Genomic DNA, 16,345 nt, shown 5'->3' with positions numbered 1-16,345 from the left:
GACGGGATTTATATTACAAGCGAGCGGCGGCAGCACGGCAAAGACGCCCAAGGGTGGAGGAGGCCGGGGCACGGCGAGGAGGAGCATCAGGGGCTGTCCCCTGCCCCCCGAGAGCCGGGCGAGGATGACCCCGGAGGAGGACGGCGCTCGGGCACCGGCCAGCGTGCGTATCCGTGTGGAGGGGCAGCTGTTCTCGGTGGAGAAGACCCTGCTGGTGGAGAGCAGCGAGTATTTCCGTGCCCTGTTCCGCTCGGGCATGAAGGAGAGCACGCAGGAGGAGATCGTGCTGGGGGAGCTGAGCGCCGCCGGGTTCCTCGCCATGCTGCGGGTGCTGGCGGGCGAGCGGCCGGTGCTGGGTGGCGAGGAGACCTTCCAGGCGGTCGAATGCGCCGCCTTCCTGCAGGTGAAGCCCTTGGCCAAGTACCTGATCAACACCATCAACTCCGACAACTGCATCCTGCTGTACCAAGCCGCGGCCATATTCGGCCTCCTGGACCTCTTCCACTGCGCCGCGCTCTACATCAGGGACAGCTACGCCGAGCTGGAGGACTACCTGGACTGCCTCTCCGCCGACCTGTTGGCCTACGTGGAGGCCCTCCTGCCCAGCTCCTTCGTGGCTGTGGGAGCCCACACTCCCACCTTCGAGTTCCTGGAGGACCTCTCCAGGACCATCTGCTACCTGGACGAGGAGGCCAACACGTGGAGGACCCTCTCCTGCCTGCCGCTGAGCGCCAGCACGTTCCTAGCCGGCATGGCGACCATGGACAACAAGATCTACATCGTGGGGGGCGTCTACGGGGCCAGCAAGCAGGTGGTGGAGAGCAGCTTCTGCTACGACGCGGACACCAACGCCTGGAGCGAGTTCCCCAGCCCGCACCAGCTGCGCTACGATGTCAGGCTGGTGGGCCACGAGGGCTGCCTCTACGCCATCGGCGGCGAGTATGAGAAGATCTCGCTGAAGTCCGTGGAGCGCTACGAGGTGTCCTCCAACACCTGGACCTTCATCTCCGACCTGCCGCAGCCGAGCTCAGCCGCACCCTGCGCCCAAGCCCTGGGGCAGATCTTCGTCTGCCTGTGGAAGCCACTGGACACCACCGTCATCTACGAGTACGAGAGCCAGCAAGACGCCTGGCTTCCCGTCACCGAGCTCAAGCGGCACCAGAGCTACGGGCACTGCATGGTGGCCCACCGCGACAACCTCTACGTCATGCGCAACGGCCCCTCGGACGACTTCTTGCGCTGCGTCATCGACTGCTTCAACCTGACCTCGCGGCAGTGGACGGCTCTGCCCGGGCAGTTCCTGAACAGCAAAGGAGCTCTCTTCACCGCCCTCATCAAGGGTGACACGGTCTACACGGTCAACAAGATGCTGACGCTCCTCTACTCGGTGGAAGAGGAGACCTGGAGGTTCAAGAAGGAGCGGGCGGGTTTCCCGCGCAGCGGCTCCCTGCAGACCTTCCTCCTGCGGCTGCCGCGGCGCGACCACGACGTCGCCACGTAGGCGGCCCCGTCCCACCGCAGGATGCTCCCCTCGCACCTGACCGCTCCCCTGGGCTCCTCTCCTCCTCTGCGGAGCTGTGCCCGGGTCCATGTAGGTGTCACGTTGGACCTGGAGGTGACACTGGCCCTGCCAGAGGGGAAGGGGCTGCAGGCTCTCACGGCAGCCGTGCACAAAGTCCCACCAAATGTGAGCCAACAGCATGCAGGGCTCTGTGGCTCCTGCAGAGGACAGGCTCTGGAGAGGTGCAGACGTTAGGTTTGCCGATTTTGGCCCCACTCTGAAGGTGCGCAGCATCCCACCTGCTCTCTGCTCTGCTGGGAAATTAGTCTTTATATCCTGGAATTAAAGGGAAAGCTGTAAAAAGCCCTGTGTTTTTCATTACTGTTCTCTCGTGGCTTTTTTTTTTTCTCCCTTCAGAAAGGGAAATACCTCCTAAGGGGGAACCCACGTCAACGCCCCTCCTGTCCCCTTGCTATCCGACCACACACCGAATGCTTTTTCAGCTGTGGCTCCGCTCAGAGCCGCGGGCGGGAGCACAGTTCCCAGGCAGCCCCGAGCTCCCCGGGGAGGCACCGCCTGCACCCGGGACAGGGGGGACAAAGGGACACAGGGAGATGGAGGGGAAAGACCTCAGAATTGGGGGTTTCTCTCCAAAAACCTGCACGGGGGCAGGTCGTGCTCCGGGGTGAATGGGTGCCTCTCTGGGAAGCATCCATCGTGTCCTCGAGGACAACAGCCAGCTGCTGACTCCTCCAGGGAGACACAACGCGGAGACAAGTGCTAGCTCTCCTCTCGTTTAAGCCAGAGGGGGATTTTTAAGGCATGGCAAACCTCAGAGATACGGAGGGTGTGAAAAGGGAAGGAGAGGACAGGTTCCCAGGTGTCCTCGGCCAGTGGAGCTCCATAACCAGCTGAGCTTTCCCGGTCAGCCACAATCCCAAAATTCTGGAGGATGTCAACCCCTCTGCCAGCTCGTGGCTTTGCTCTGGGGATGTTCAGAGAAGGGCTGCCCTCGCCCCCCTTGGCAAGTGCCTCGTGCTGCTGTCCCTCCGGCGGGATGGGGACGAGGAGTCAAGCTGGCAGCAGGCCCCAAATATCGCCCATCCAGGCTCCCGTGCACCAGGCTGCCCCTGCTCCCATCCCCTGGGGGTCAGGGCACACCAGCTGGGACGTCTCCACCGCTCACACTGCTGGCCCTCGCCAAGTTCTCAGCATTTTCGAAACAGTCTGCATTTGAGAAAAAAACAACATCACCAAAATAAACAAGAAAACCCAAGCTTGCATCCATGTCCATATTTAAACCACTTCATGCGCCTGCCCCCATTTGCCCTCCACCCCCAGAGCAGGCCACCATCCTGCTTGGTCTGGGGACCCAGAGAGCTCAGCCCCAGGTCCTCGTGGAGGTGCAGGTCTGATGGTGGAATGGGGGAGCTGGGGGACACTGGGGCTGCCCAGGAGCAGCCCCACACTGGCTCCCCACGACAAGACTGCCTTCCCCCTCAGTTTTGTTTTTTGTAACCTTGTGTGTTACCCCACGAGGAATTCGGAAGAGCCGCTGAGCGTGCTGCGAGCATAAATCCCATCGAGTCAAATCCGCGGTCCCTTCCTAGACGAAGCCAATTAACATTTCACTCCATCTTCTCCCAACTGGAAGCGGCACATGGGAGCACGCTGCTTTAAACCACGTCAAGCTGAACAACGGGCTTAAAGCCTCCATTAAAATAAAGTTAAAATCATTTCTGTTACTCAAATATTTATGGCAGCTTCTGTGACTAACCCAAGACAGTTTAACTTGGCAGCCTCTCCCATTCCTTCCAGCTCCGGAACAACCAAGCCATACAACTTCTCCCCCACCTTCGTGCACTGTTTTCCCAGCAGTTCACAGGTTTTCAAAGGGAAAATATTTTTTTTAACTGTAGCACCTGATGGAAAAGGCAAGCCTTGGCAGGCACTGGGGAGCGGGGCATGGACGTTCCCAAGAGATGAGTAACTTGGTTGCATCCGTCCACCCAGAGCACGGTACAGAACGTAACACGAGGCAATTTTTAGAGGGAGAAAAAAGATGCTGTTTGTACCTCTGCAAGTAGTGGGGGAAAAAAAATCATGAGCCAGCGTGAGAGGCTGTTCAGCCTTTGCACAGTGAGTGGGCACGATGCTGCAGATCTGCTTTGCTGCACCAGAATTTAGCACTCGATGTTATGCGGTGCTGGCACGAGCACACCACCGTTATCTGCCCCTCCGAATCTTAATGGTGTTTACTCCGCCAAAGCTTGCAGCCGGAGCCGGAGCGATCTATCTAATCACAGCTTAACCTTTTGCAAGTTTCTGTTTAAGGTGACATCATCTTGGCAGGGACGAACGTAACGAAAAGCTGTCTGTAGAATGGACTTGCCTTATAAGGGCCGTATCGAAAATAAAAGCTTGTATAACCAAAGCAAAGGCTCCTGCAGGAAAAGCGGGGATGGGAGCTCCCACCTGCTGCAAGGAAGGCGAGACACAGCCAACCTCCACGGATGGATGGGATGGGATGGGATGGGATCACCACCCCATGCTCCATTAACCAATTTCCTCATCCTTTTCCTTGCAGAATATCTCTTGTGGCCACACAAGAAGGTGCCTCATTTTGCTTCTCAATTACATTAATGATGTTGCAGGCATTAAACGCTCATCCTTGGGTACGGACAGAGTTCCCCCAAAATCTGGATGCAGAGTGTCCTCTTCGCTCTGCCACTGGGCAAGGATGGAGGCATTCGTGGAGGGCTACACCTGCATGCCATTGTTTTGAGAGCTACCCAAAGAAGAGTGGAGCAGGGACACATTGTTTTAATTTGATTAATGCATTTTAATGCATTGGGCAAGGAGATTGCTTGGAAGGACACAGTGGAAAAGTGGTAAATACTTTGCAACTAATTAATAAGAATTGTCTCTGCTACATTGCGCCAGTTGGCATTTTCATAGGAAAAGAAAGACAACGATACTTTTTTATAAGAACCCCTCCAAGCATCTTTACTCAAAGAAATTACATCTGTATCTAATTCACAGGGAAATAATGTACTTTTATACGAAAACACTACCCATCGTTACGCTGCCAAAACACGAGACACATCCTGTATGGTGAGCTGAAGCTCCCAGTCTCTGTACTTAGTTACACACAAAAACTCCCCCAGGCATCCAGATTTTCCTGATCCTGATGTTTGTGCTTAACCTAATTTTGAGCCACTGTCTCCACAATTTAGGGAAGCATCCCCTGAATTTGCCTAATGGAAGGCAGAGCTGAGCCAGTCCTTCATCTCCCTGCTCAGATTTCATGAAGTTTCCTGAGCATGAAGCTTTGCACAAGCCGTTTTTCATTGTGCTGGGTAAAAGCAGTGTATTAGTTACCTAGAACAACGGCAGCCTGTTTTCCTTCCAAACCCTTCACCGAGCTGTGCATTTTTCTCCAATTTCTTGTTCAGAAGGAGACACTAAGTTGGTCCGGCTAGGTTTCAATTACAATATCCAAACGTCATTAAGTCAGCTGAGAATCTTCCCAAGAAAGGAAGAAGTGGTGTTTCTGTGAAAGCACTCGGCTTTTATGAAAACACCCTCTTCTGATGATTTATATCACCGCGTGTGGCTCTATTTGTAAACACGGCGCTGCCGAAACAAGCCGCAGGAGCTGCGCGTTCCCCAGGTGCAGGGAGAAGGCTCGCTTTCTGCTTTCGCACAGTCTAAGCGAAAGGCAGCTTGGATCTCATCCCCCCTAATCTAAACAGCAGAGTCGCTCGAGGGTGGATATGTGTGGGTGAGGAGATAAACACTGCCGATGCGAAGCCTTTGCCTCGGCGCAGTGACAAACCGGCGCGTGATGGATGTCCCCGGACGAGATGAGAACCCACGCTGGTACGTTGCTGCTTGCTGCCCAGGAGGGGACGGAGCAGCGGGATGAGTGCTGGGTGTCCTGGACGGAGCTGCCCATCGGTGCTGGGCGCCTTCACTGCCTCTTCATCATGAGCTCTTCCAGCGCCTTGTCTCTCTGGTTCCCGCAAAGCAGGAGGACTTCTTTGATTTCATTCTGCTGGAAACCCATGTCGTTGAACTGAGCTAACAAGTGCAGGAATTCGGCTGCCTGGAAGGGGGAGGAAGAGAAAGGAGTGATTTTATCGTCAGGATGCCTTCAGTGCACCGTTTCAGCGGGCAGATAATCCCGCAGGGCTGTGTTACCGCTGAGGGGCACCACGGCTCCCGCTGCCGGAGCAGACCAAGGGAGCAGGCCAAGTGCTAGTTTTACAAAGTGTTTCTTTAGGCAAGTTTAAAAATAAGAAACGGTTAATGAAGTCGGCCTCTAACCTCACTTATTCCTTATAAAGTTTAATATGAATTCCAGCCGCGTGTTTGCGTTGTAGAACTACCACGCCAGGCCGAGGAAAGCAGCCTGCAATTAATTTCTTCTGCTTCCCCCCTTGCTCAGCCTGGGCCCCACCACAACACCTCACCGAAGCCCTGTCCTCAGCAAGCCACAACCTCACAGATCCAAGAATCAGGCACCATCCCGGTGCTGAACCCCTCGTCAGAGGCGAGCAGTGTGATGCCACGTGCTGTGATGGCCGGCATCACGTCCGACAGCACCAACGTGGCTCAGAGAGTTCCTCCACTTGGCTCTGTGCACTGTGCAAGTCCTTTCATCCTTAACTGCCAGCAGCCAAAATGGGATTGCTGACGGAGAACAGAGCACGGGATGCGTGGTCCTGCACCTGGGACACGCCGATGGGGATCCAGGAGGCAGGGAGCGAGCACAGACATTGGTGTGCCTGGGGATGGGATTCACACTGGGGCTGAGCGAGCATCGTGCTCGCACGGCAGGGCAAGAACAAGGAGGGAGACAATCCTCTGCGAGCCCTTATGGCCATGCAACATCACCCTGGGGGTTTGAGCCCAGGCTGCAGCGTGTGTGGGCTCACTGCTGGCTGAGCACCGGGCCCCGACCCGGCAGGAGGCTGCACAGGAGGCAGGCGGGTGGGACCGTGCGCCCCCAGGACAAAAGGCTGGGCACCGCGCCGCTCTGACCTTTTTCTCCGAGTACTGGAACATTTCCATGGCCTCCTCCACCTGCCCTTCCTCGTAGCCCTGCTTCAGCAGCCGGTCGCAGGCCCGGAGGTAGCCCAGGAACTGGAGGAGAAGACGAGGAGGGTTAAACCCGGCAGACACCGCGCTCCCAGGGTGGGAACAGAGCGACGCGGGGGCAGAGCAAACATCTGAACCATCCGGAACACAAAGCAACCATCTGAAAGCTGTTTTTTTTATATTTTTTCATTAAGCAGAGCCCGTCTGGGTGAAATGCCAGGTGCACGCTGATCCCTAACCCCAGCTTCCCTTTGATGCTCCCAGCCCCGGGCCCCCGTGGGACCCGTGCGAACCCCCCCGGCCCCAGGGGAGGCCTGTGTGCTGTCATTACTGAAAGCAAACAGTTATTTTTGGCTTTCCTCATTGTTCTTGGAGTGCTGACAGCACAATTCCCAGTGGTATCCTTGGAATACCACGAGAATCATTCACTGTCCAAAAACATGTGTGACAGACAATAATAAATGAGCTATACAATAGTGGAAAAAAATATATATGGAAATGGCTGCTTGGAGAGATGGTGAGGAGCCCAGGGGTCTCCCCAAAACCATGTTTGCTTCATCCAAGGAGAGGCTGATTCATGTCTCCCAGACCTCCACCCTCTTCAGCTGTGCCGTAGCCAAGGAGGAGGATGAAGTAAAAGACCATAAAACACACGAAAAGGCCAAAAAAAGTCCCTCAAATGTTGAGCTTATATAGCTTGGCTAAACAGCTAGTTCCCCTGCAACAGAGTAAGAATTTTTTTAAATTAATCCTTAAAGAGCGGCTTTTCAACTCAAACACATGTTATTCGCTGGTCGTTGGCATTCATAACATGGTTAGATTTTCCTCATTACCTTACTAACTAAAAAACCAGACCGTTGCGGCATTTTCTTGCCCTGTTACAGGGAGAGCTGCTCCCCACGTTCAGAGCAGAACGCAGCCAGGCTTGGCAGTCTGACACACTGCTCCAGCCATGCACGAAATCTGTCCCGCTGTCAACTCCACGATTTTTATCATTAAAGAAAATACATATATATCCTCAAGACTAAACAAAAACAGGTTTTTAAATACTTCGACCTGCTCACCTCCTGGGTTCAGCATGGGGCTGACGGCTCGCTGGGGAAGCAGCAGGAGGCTCTCCTAGCCCTAGGAGGAGCATGGTCGAGGGCCAGCAAGCTCGGTGCTTGGTTTTCCAGTGCAGGAATGTGATGGGGAACATCCAACGGGCACACAGAGCTGCAGCGAGCTTCTGCACACCCGTAACATTACCACCTTGCAGCAGCAGCTCGTGGCGGTGTCTCAGGGAGGCTCCTTATAACCCACCTGGACGTGAAGCCAAAGCCTCAAGCAGGGGTTAGCCTCCCATGCCCGAGCACCAAATGTTTCCCCAATGGCAATTTCATGGTGAAGGAACGGGGAAACGTGGCCAGGGCTGTGCGAACCTGTCTTTTGGTGCCACCCCTCCAGCACTGAGCCTCCACCAAGGACACAGCTTCTACAAGCAGCAGCGAGCCTTGGCGAGCCACAGCCGGATGGGTCAGTGGATGAAAGGCTTGTAGGAAGCACTGAAGATCTCAACTGTTGCTTGGAGGAAGACAGCCGAATCTCATGGAGGAGGAAAGGGGCAGGTGTGTGCTTTGGGAAGGCAGCAGAGCTGGGGTTTTGCTGTATTACGTCTTACCTAAGAGCCCGGCCATCCAGGGACGTGCACAGGCTGAGGCTCCCCAGGCAGGAGCTGAGGCTCCTTGCACCAGTGATGCCTTTCTGCCCTCTGCTCTTGTAGGGTTCAGCTCTTATCCGTGACTCCTTACCCCAGCAGACGAACCTCTGGCGTGTCAGGGCGACCCCAAGCCTGACAGAGCCTTTTAGAGAAGCTTTTCCAGCAAAACTGAGGAGGCATCGCCTTGTTAAGGCAGCAAACTTAGAAAAGTTTGCTAGCTCCCCCAGGGTGGGCTCTGCCAGCTTTGCTTGACACTGCAAAGAAACGGAACAATTTTTGGCTACCATCTGGTGCCACAGTCAATCTTCGTGTTTGAAGCTGTCATCGTCACACACTGAAACCCCGTGTGACACTAACAAGCAATGAAGAGCGTCCACAGCCCTTGTTTTTAACTTGAAACATATTTTCCAGGAAGGTCTTAGCCTAATTTGGTAGTTCTGTGCTTGTAACGGTCGCCTGAACAGCTAGACCTTGTGTTTCATCTCGGCTGTGTTGGGCATAAATGGGAAAGATGGGAACTTCTGGTGGGGAAAACCAGCACATAAGGTAGACCTTGTATTTTGGTGCATTAATCACCTCTCCGAGAGAATGGGAGCCCGTGTGTTTGCACAGAAGGGAGCAGACTGCAGTGTTTTTAAGAGGCACTGCTCCTTCACAAGGAAGAGAGAGGCACTGCTCCTTCACAAGGAAGAGAGATATTGCTACAAGACATGTTTGATGGCCCTCCACAATGGCTGTGGGCTGTGCTCTCCCATTTCCCTCTCCCCGCCTATGTAGAAACCTTTAATATTAATGAAATAAAGCTTCCCTTCCCACCTGGGCTTGCAGTAGTGCTCTCCTGCAGTCCCGGGGAGCTGAGGATAGCGGGTTTCTCACAAAAGCATGACGGCTGCGCTCGGTGACCCGAACGTGACGCTTGCATGGAGCCGCTGGTTGCTCCAGTGCGGGCATCTCGGGTTTGGAGAGCGACCAGGCAAATCCCCAGAGTGTTTGTATGGAAATCGTCACACAGAACTAACAGCCGAGAAAAAACGATGTGCAAAAAGTTCCCATATACGGGGGCAGGATCTGCTCTTCAGAAGAACGCTGCGCTCCGTGCACCAGATGGGGAGGATGGCGGCACCCGGCCGCTATCACTTGCTGACAAGCTGAGCACCACTCGCTGCAATTTTCCTACAGCTAAGCTGTGGGCATGCCAGCTACCAGAAAACCCTGCTCTGACACCCAAATGCAATAAATGGCTTCATTTTCCCCAAAGGAGAACAGGAACGTGGGGAGCCCTCTCTGAGCAAAAGCAGGAAAGATGAATCTCTCACCATAGAAAGATGATTTTTTTTTCCCCAAAAACATTTTCCCCAAAGCACCCCACATCGTTTCAGCCATACCAGCTTCACCAACCTGCCCCAGGCTTTGCCTCCCGATCTTCTGGAGGGTGAGGATGGCTTTGTGGGCCGGGTAGCCCAAGGCGATGACGGGCTCGATGAGGTCGCGCTCCTCCTGGCTCAGTGCCGCGAGCAGGTCGGCCGCCGAATCCGGCTTGGTTTTGCGGGATGCCAGCGGCCGTGCCGGGGGCAGGCAGGTGTAGGGGCTGAGGGACTGCAAAATAAGACAGGACATTGCGTTGGACAACTGGGATGGGGCCACCTCCATGGCACCCATGTGAGATGGCCATCAGGAAAACCCCCTGCCTGTCCCCAAGCCAGCACGGTGGAAGCAGGCAGCAGAGAACATTGCTCTGGCACTTGTCTTTGAGTGTCCTTGCATTAGTTAAAACACCATGAGGAAAATTCCCATAAATGGAGCAATTCCCTTCAGGCACGTGCATGCTCTCCCTGCTATACATCCCTTTTTTCCCCAAAAATGGCTGAGCTTGCTGGGAGTAGGACCCGCAGTGCTTCCCCAGTGACTTGGAAGCAATGCCCATGGAGCCTTGGAGAGGCTGGGATGCGCACTTCCCAATAAGTGGTTATTATGTGGTTTGGGGGCACCTACAACAGTTTAACCACAAGCCTTCTCTCAAAAGAAGACCAGACTTAAATAAATCCATGCCCAGCTACAGATAGAGAGCAGGGAAATCAGCGCTCAGGAGCACCTGTGGGGCGAGGCCACCAAACCCAGCCTCCTTTTAAAAAAAAAAAAAATTCAATTGAAAATTAAATAAGGTATCTTCTTTGTTAGGGAAAAAAAAAAAAAAAAGAAAAAAAGAAAGAAAGAAAGAAAAAAGAGGGATGTTTTGGTTAGGACAACACAGAAGGCTTGTGTTTAAACCCCAGCAGACAAAACCCTTCCTTTAGCTCTCAGGACAACCCGGCACAAGTTTCTCCCTGGTGTAGTGTTTTTGAAGCCCAGTTTCGGCTCTGTTTCGCTGCCCAGAGCCCAGGACCAGGTACTTCGCCCCCTCCCTCTGCCTCTCCCCTACCTGGGCACCGAGTGCAGGGCCACGAGCGCGAAGCAGCTCACCGGCACTGTGGGCTTGTGCTTGCGGATGGGGGGCATGGGGATGGCTGGCCCTGGAGGGGGAGCTGGCACCAAGCCTCCCGCGCAGGATACGGCTGCTGCCGGCCCATACTTCAGGCTCCTGTTGTTTCGGGAGCGCTGGGGGAGTGCTGGTGGCTCTGGGAGCCCTCCATTCTCAGCCATGGCTCTGTTTAAAGGATGCACCAAAGCAGCCAGCTTCCTCCTGGCTGCTTCCAGCTCATTCTTCATGTTGTTGAACAAAACCAAGGACCGCCTCTGCTTGCCCATGTCCGGGCTCGCTGCCTTGTAGCCGTTCTCTGGAGGCGGCTCCAGCAAGCCGGGCGATGTCTTCGGTCGGATCTGCTGAAAGACATGCTGGTTTCTCCTCCTGAAAACATTCTCATCCCTGTCATTTTCTTCCCAGGAGGTGGAGGAATACTCATCATCTTCCAAGTACCCGTCCTCCTCCGGGCGCGCGGCCTCGCTCTCCGTGTCAGAGGCTCTGCCTCTGCCCTGGTCGGCGGCGTTGAGGCTGATGCAGCGCCGCACCGCACCATCCCGCGCTCTGCCCCCGGCCGTCTCCCTGCCCTCAGCAGGGTCCACAAGCAGCAGCCAGCACGGCGGGGCCGTGGGGACGGTGTCGGTGGTGAGCCGGTGCCGGGAGGTTTGGTGCTGAGAGGCAGCCTCCAGCCAGTAGAGCACCTTTCGTTCCAGCGAGAAGTCGTGCTGTGGGAGAGCAAGGAGCAGTGAGTGAGCACACCCAAAACACCACCACGGTTCAGCAGGTACGGGGCAAGCCCCGTAATAATTCACACAGGCTGTGTCGTTCCAGGATCGGACCCCACTGGGGATGGCAACGGGCACTAGAGCTGCAGGTCTGGGCAGTGCCGGCCTCATCCTTATGGGGAACCCTCAACATTTTCACTTGGAAAACATCCAGCTGCAGCGTTATTACAGCTTCTAGTCATATTTAAAATCCTGTGGAGAGGTGTTTTAGGCAGGGAGGGGGTTGTTAGCTTGGCTGCTGTGGAGAGGGGAGAGCAGAGAGGGGGCACGAGCCTCCTGCAGAGCCGGGAGGAGGACATGGTTGGGAGGAGGACACGGCCTGTCGCAGGGCAGAGGGGTCGTGTCCACATCACCCAGCTTCAAACATGTCCGAGCCTCACATCAGAGCACTTTCCGGGAACAAGCAAGCTGTGCGTGCCCCAGCGCTCTCCAAACAAGGCCTCCTCCAGCCCTGGCAGGCACATTCACGGCCCAGGAATGCTGCCGCTACTGCTGTGCCCGGCCCCAGCCAACCTCCCCGAGGAAAACACCGTGTGGAGAACGCCGTCCCAGCCCACCACTGCCTGCCTCCAGAAGGACAGACGGACGTGTGCCCCCGGCCTCCCCCTGAGGTGGGGCTGGGGGGATGGACGCAGCTCAGCGACACCTCTGCCTGCAGACCACCACCTGCCTGCACCTCCAGATTCAAGGAATCCCAGAGGAAATAAAAAATCTCAAAAGCGGAGCGTGTTTTAGTGCTGGAGCACCACAGGCCACAGGAAGCAGAAGGCCCGGGGTGCCCCAGCACAGTGCTCTGACCCCATCTACGGGTGAGACTGCTCAAGGCACAGCTGAACTGCGGGCAGGGGGCGAGGGCAGGCTTCTGACCCCCTTTGAGCTCCATTTTGTGCTGTGGCGGCGTCCTAGTGACAAAGCCACTACAGCAGCGGGGGGGTGTTCAGCAGCAGTGTAGGAGTGGCTGATGAGGAAGATCACAAAATGTCACAGGAAACATGTTACCGCACAGGTAGCATTGCCCGGTCACATCTCTGATAGATTTATTAATAGATATTTTTTAAATATTATAAATAAATGAGATTGTGATGATTACAGACCATAAAACGCTCCCAGAGCAGGGCCTGAAATTCGCCCTTTTCAAGGACAAATCAAACTTCCTATTGAGGAAAGACCCTCCATCCATCCCATCCTCAGGCTTGGACGGGATTAAGGAAACCCGAACCCAATCAAAGCCCTTCCTCCCACCCCCAAAACACACGGTCCTCACCTCCTCGTGCTCCTACTGAACAACAACCAACGGGGAGGACACCAACTCGGAGGTTTTCCTTCCTCCCCTTCCCCAAGACAAGCATCCCTGTCAGCATCTCAGCGGAAGGGGATGTGGAACAGGCCAACCCACCATGGTGCTCACGAGGATGTCGGTGCAGTCAGGAAGGTCTATGGCCGGTGCATCGATAAGGGTGTTTTGTCCCACTGGGTCTCCTTCGAGGCTCTTGGCCGTCCGGAAGGGGACTCCATCCAGGTAGCTCATTATCGCCGCCCGATTTCTTGCTGTCTGAAAGGGGGTGGAATAAAAATGTCAATGGAAGGACCAGCACCTGTGAGGGCGTGAGGTAACCCCAGCAAACTTGGGCGGAAGAAGAGAAAACTGAGCTGTTCCAAGCGATCTTTTGGAGAGAGGAAGAACTCTGCTGTGTGCAATGCCCAGATTTGCAAAGTCTTAATTACTAGATAGCAGGAAGATTTCTCTGAACTATCCTTTGCCATTTGGAGCTTGAGTCTCCTGACTAAGCTTATGGCTTCATTCAGCAGAGATCGTGAGCATTTTTCTCCTCTGCTTCCACCCTTTTGCCAGCCCCGTGTATGCCCCATTGCTTCCCCAAGCAAGGCACTGAGCCCTTTTCCCAGCTGTAGAGCAGAAACCGCTCTACAGAAGCTCCTGTAGAGCTCCTGCAAGCTCCTCCTAAGGAGGAGGAGGAGGAGGAGGAGATCACCTCCCAGTGACCTGGGCTGGGTGGCAGAGATGGCACGTGGCTGCCACACCACACCGAGCCGTCATGTGGAGCTGCCACACCAGGGGAACCATCACCGTGCCGCTGTGTTACTGGGCTGGTGTCCATTGCTCTCCCCAACACAGAGCTACAGAGGCACCTGCGCTTTATTCCTATTTTCTACCTTTATTCCTATTCCCTACTATCCCTATTCCTATTTTCTGCTTCAGTAGCTTTTGCCAAGGTTCACGTTGGTGCAAGCCACGGTGTTAGAGGGATGCTGAACGGCCATTTTAAGGGGAGATTAGCTTCTAAGAACCAGCTGCTCATTTTAAGCACCATGATGTGTTTTAGGATTAGGAATGGCCAGGGAGAGAAAAATTTCTGATGAACTGGGAATGGTGGCATGGAAAATATTACTGTGATCATGTAGCCATCGGCTCTGCATAAATGACTCAGTTTAGTTAAAAAATAAGCCACTACTTGTTGCATCAAGTCCCAGGTCCCCAGCGATGACAGCACACAAAATAGTTTCCTTTCTATAATGTTGACTGGCAAAAACCTGATGTGATGGTAAGTCTTCGTCTGACTTCTGGAATCTGCAGCCTGTTTGTCCCAGTCCTCACCAGCCATGCTGGTCATAAAGCAAACACTTTTTGTGACATCTGTATCCATAGAAGTGTCTATTTTTTTTCCCCTTTAGAAAGGAATGGCCTCTATGACAAAGGATATAAACACCCCATGAAAAGAAAATAAGCGGCAGAATGTATTCAGGGAACAAAAAGCTGCCTGTTAATTTAATGTAAAAATAAAGAAAATGGGAAATGGCATTTGAGAAAGGCAGCTCCTTACCTTTGGAAAGGAGTGAGACAAACTGCTTTGAATTAAGAGCGAAACACACAATTGCATGGCACCACTTGTTGCTCTGATCACAACTACACGGAGCTGTCACCCAGCTGCTGACGCCAGGAGCCCCAAATCCCCAGAGCCCCTAACCAGCTTTGCCGGCCCCGCACGTGTGCTGCCGCGAGCCCGCACCGTGCAACGTGCCGGGAGCCATCTGCTGCCCAGCCTGAGAGGGCTCAGCCCAAGTTACAATCCATGCAAGTGCTGACGAAGGGAAGGCAGGGAAACATCTGTCATCGAAGCCACGTTGTCCCCGTTTTCCCCAGCTCGTTAACGTCACGGCACGGCTCCTGCCTGCTGCGGGCGGCCCGGTTTGGTGCAAACCCACACATCCCGACAGCTGTGTGGCATCTGGCACTGCCAGCTGTGCTCAGGCGAAAGGAGAGGGGTATCTTGCTGTCCAGCATCTGGAACGGTGTCCAAAAGACCCAGGCTCATTTACAGAGAAAAAGCTGTGTTGTAGGGTGCAGCGGCAACGTGGTTAAGCCCATACCAAAGTCCTGCTGTCCTCATACAGGTACAGAATAGGCCCTTGGTGTCCTCATCTGCTGCAGTACTGCGCTAACGGCGGGCACTAGGAAAGGCTCCCACCAATATTAACTCCCAAACCAGCTGCTTAAAGAAAAAAGGGGGGGGAAAAAGTCCATCAGGGTGAGGAGCACTGACTGTGGAAACGCTCCTAGACAAGAGCAGGTGGGGGTCACTGGTAAACACGGCTCACACCAGAAAGCAGCTTCTGCCAGGGCTCCGACCTCTGCTGCTTCGCACCAGCCCTGCCCGATTTCACATCAAAGGCAGGCTGGCAAAGGAGCAGGCACCCATCAGGACAGGGTGAGCCTTACAAGAACAAGAAACCCAAACTGCACCAAGACCCGGGAAGGAACAGGATGCAAACGAGTCCTGGAAACTCGTAACAAACCCCTCTTCTTGTGGGATATTTGTTGTTGCACTTATAGTAGTAGGAAATATCTTACTATACTCAGACAAATCTGAATCTTAAGAGTGAATCTGAGTACATAAAGGTTTTGTTGTTTTTTTTTTTCCCCTTTTTTTAAGAATCAGTGGCCCATCTCCCATGTATTTTACAAGTTCTTTTGAGATTTCAACCACTCCTCTTCCAGCTGTGGCTTCTAATTCTTTCTCTCTTAAAATATAAAATGTTTTAATGCAAACATCATTAGACAAGAGCAAATACACAGAATAAACCACAGCAAGCTTGTAAGATTGAAGTATACCTTAATGATTTGCTGGCATTTTCAATTCTTATTTTTATCAATAATATAAAGTTATCCTTACCGTTGGATGCAATCACGTAGCTTGTCTCACACGGCAGGGAGAAGAGGGTTGCTTTTACACTGCCTGCTTATCCACTGCTTAGGTCTTTAAATTGTTGCACAGTCAGACAAGCACCTGACTTTGACAGCTTCAAGATTACAGCAGCTTAGGCGGTTAGCCTGCCTCACCAGACATGTTGATGGGATAAGGAGCCTAACTATTTAAGCAGAGCATCCTCTGGTCACTTAGCTTCTGGAATTGAAAGTGTTGGTTCTGCAACAGTTTCTATGCTGTTTGAACTTTTGCTTGTTTGTCAAGTAAAATCCCCAGGACCTGGGATACCCATGAAGGTCTTGGAGCAACATGAAGCTGGAAGTCACGGTAGGGAAGGGGAGATGTATGGACATGCAAATCACAACCCAACTCTTTAGAGGACTTCATGGTGATCTGTATTTTGTGGTGCTATCAGTTAGCAATCAATATACACTGGAGCAAGAACCACAAACTTCTGCACTTAGACAAATCTTAGCTCTATCAAAAACTACGAGTTAGTGCCCCCTTAATAATAACAGAAATCAATGCGAAGCTTCAGCCACTGACATTACATATAAGCCCAAAGTTAAGCGCTGA

General features: G+C 53.7%; 2 protein-coding genes across 2 annotated transcripts; one reads left to right on the top strand and one right to left on the bottom strand.

The window, feature by feature from the left end:
• Nucleotides 1-124: 124 nt before the first annotated feature.
• Nucleotides 125-1,501, top strand: KBTBD13 (kelch repeat and BTB domain containing 13). Its single transcript, XM_035554838.1, has one exon. The coding sequence runs from the start codon at nucleotides 125-127 to the stop codon at nucleotides 1,499-1,501; it is 1,377 nt and encodes a 458-aa protein (XP_035410731.1).
• Nucleotides 1,502-5,474: 3,973 nt separating this feature from the next.
• Nucleotides 5,475-13,074, bottom strand: UBAP1L (ubiquitin associated protein 1 like). Its single transcript, XM_035554827.1, has 5 exons — nucleotides 12,943-13,074; nucleotides 10,764-11,486; nucleotides 9,702-9,899; nucleotides 6,548-6,649; nucleotides 5,475-5,609 (listed from the first exon to the last, which is right to left on the bottom strand). Exons 1-5 carry the CDS (start codon nucleotides 13,072-13,074, stop codon nucleotides 5,475-5,477), a joined length of 1,290 nt encoding a protein of 429 aa, XP_035410720.1.
• Between the last annotated feature and the right edge of the window lie 3,271 nt (nucleotides 13,075-16,345).

This window comes from Cygnus atratus, chromosome 11 (genome assembly GCF_013377495.2).
Source record: "Cygnus atratus isolate AKBS03 ecotype Queensland, Australia chromosome 11, CAtr_DNAZoo_HiC_assembly, whole genome shotgun sequence".
Classification (NCBI taxonomy): domain Eukaryota; kingdom Metazoa; phylum Chordata; class Aves; order Anseriformes; family Anatidae; genus Cygnus; species Cygnus atratus.
This window is presented reverse-complemented; position numbering and strand designations above follow the sequence as displayed.

Bases quoted from the DNA above. Each gene is read 5' to 3' on its own strand.
- UBAP1L (XM_035554827.1), bottom strand. From the start codon at position 13,074: ATGAGCTACCTGGATGGAGTCCCCTTCCGGACGGCCAAGAGCCTCGAA. The intron at 11,487-12,942 runs GTGGGTTGGCCT...GCTCTCCCACAG, and splicing joins ACATCCTCGTGAGCACCATG to CACGACTTCTCGCTGGAACG. The intron at 5,610-6,547 runs GTCAGAGCGGCG...TCCCCCTTCCAG, and splicing joins TCCAGTACTCGGAGAAAAAG to GCAGCCGAATTCCTGCACTT.
- KBTBD13 (XM_035554838.1), top strand. From the start codon at position 125: ATGACCCCGGAGGAGGACGGCGCTCGGGCACCGGCCAGCGTGCGTATC.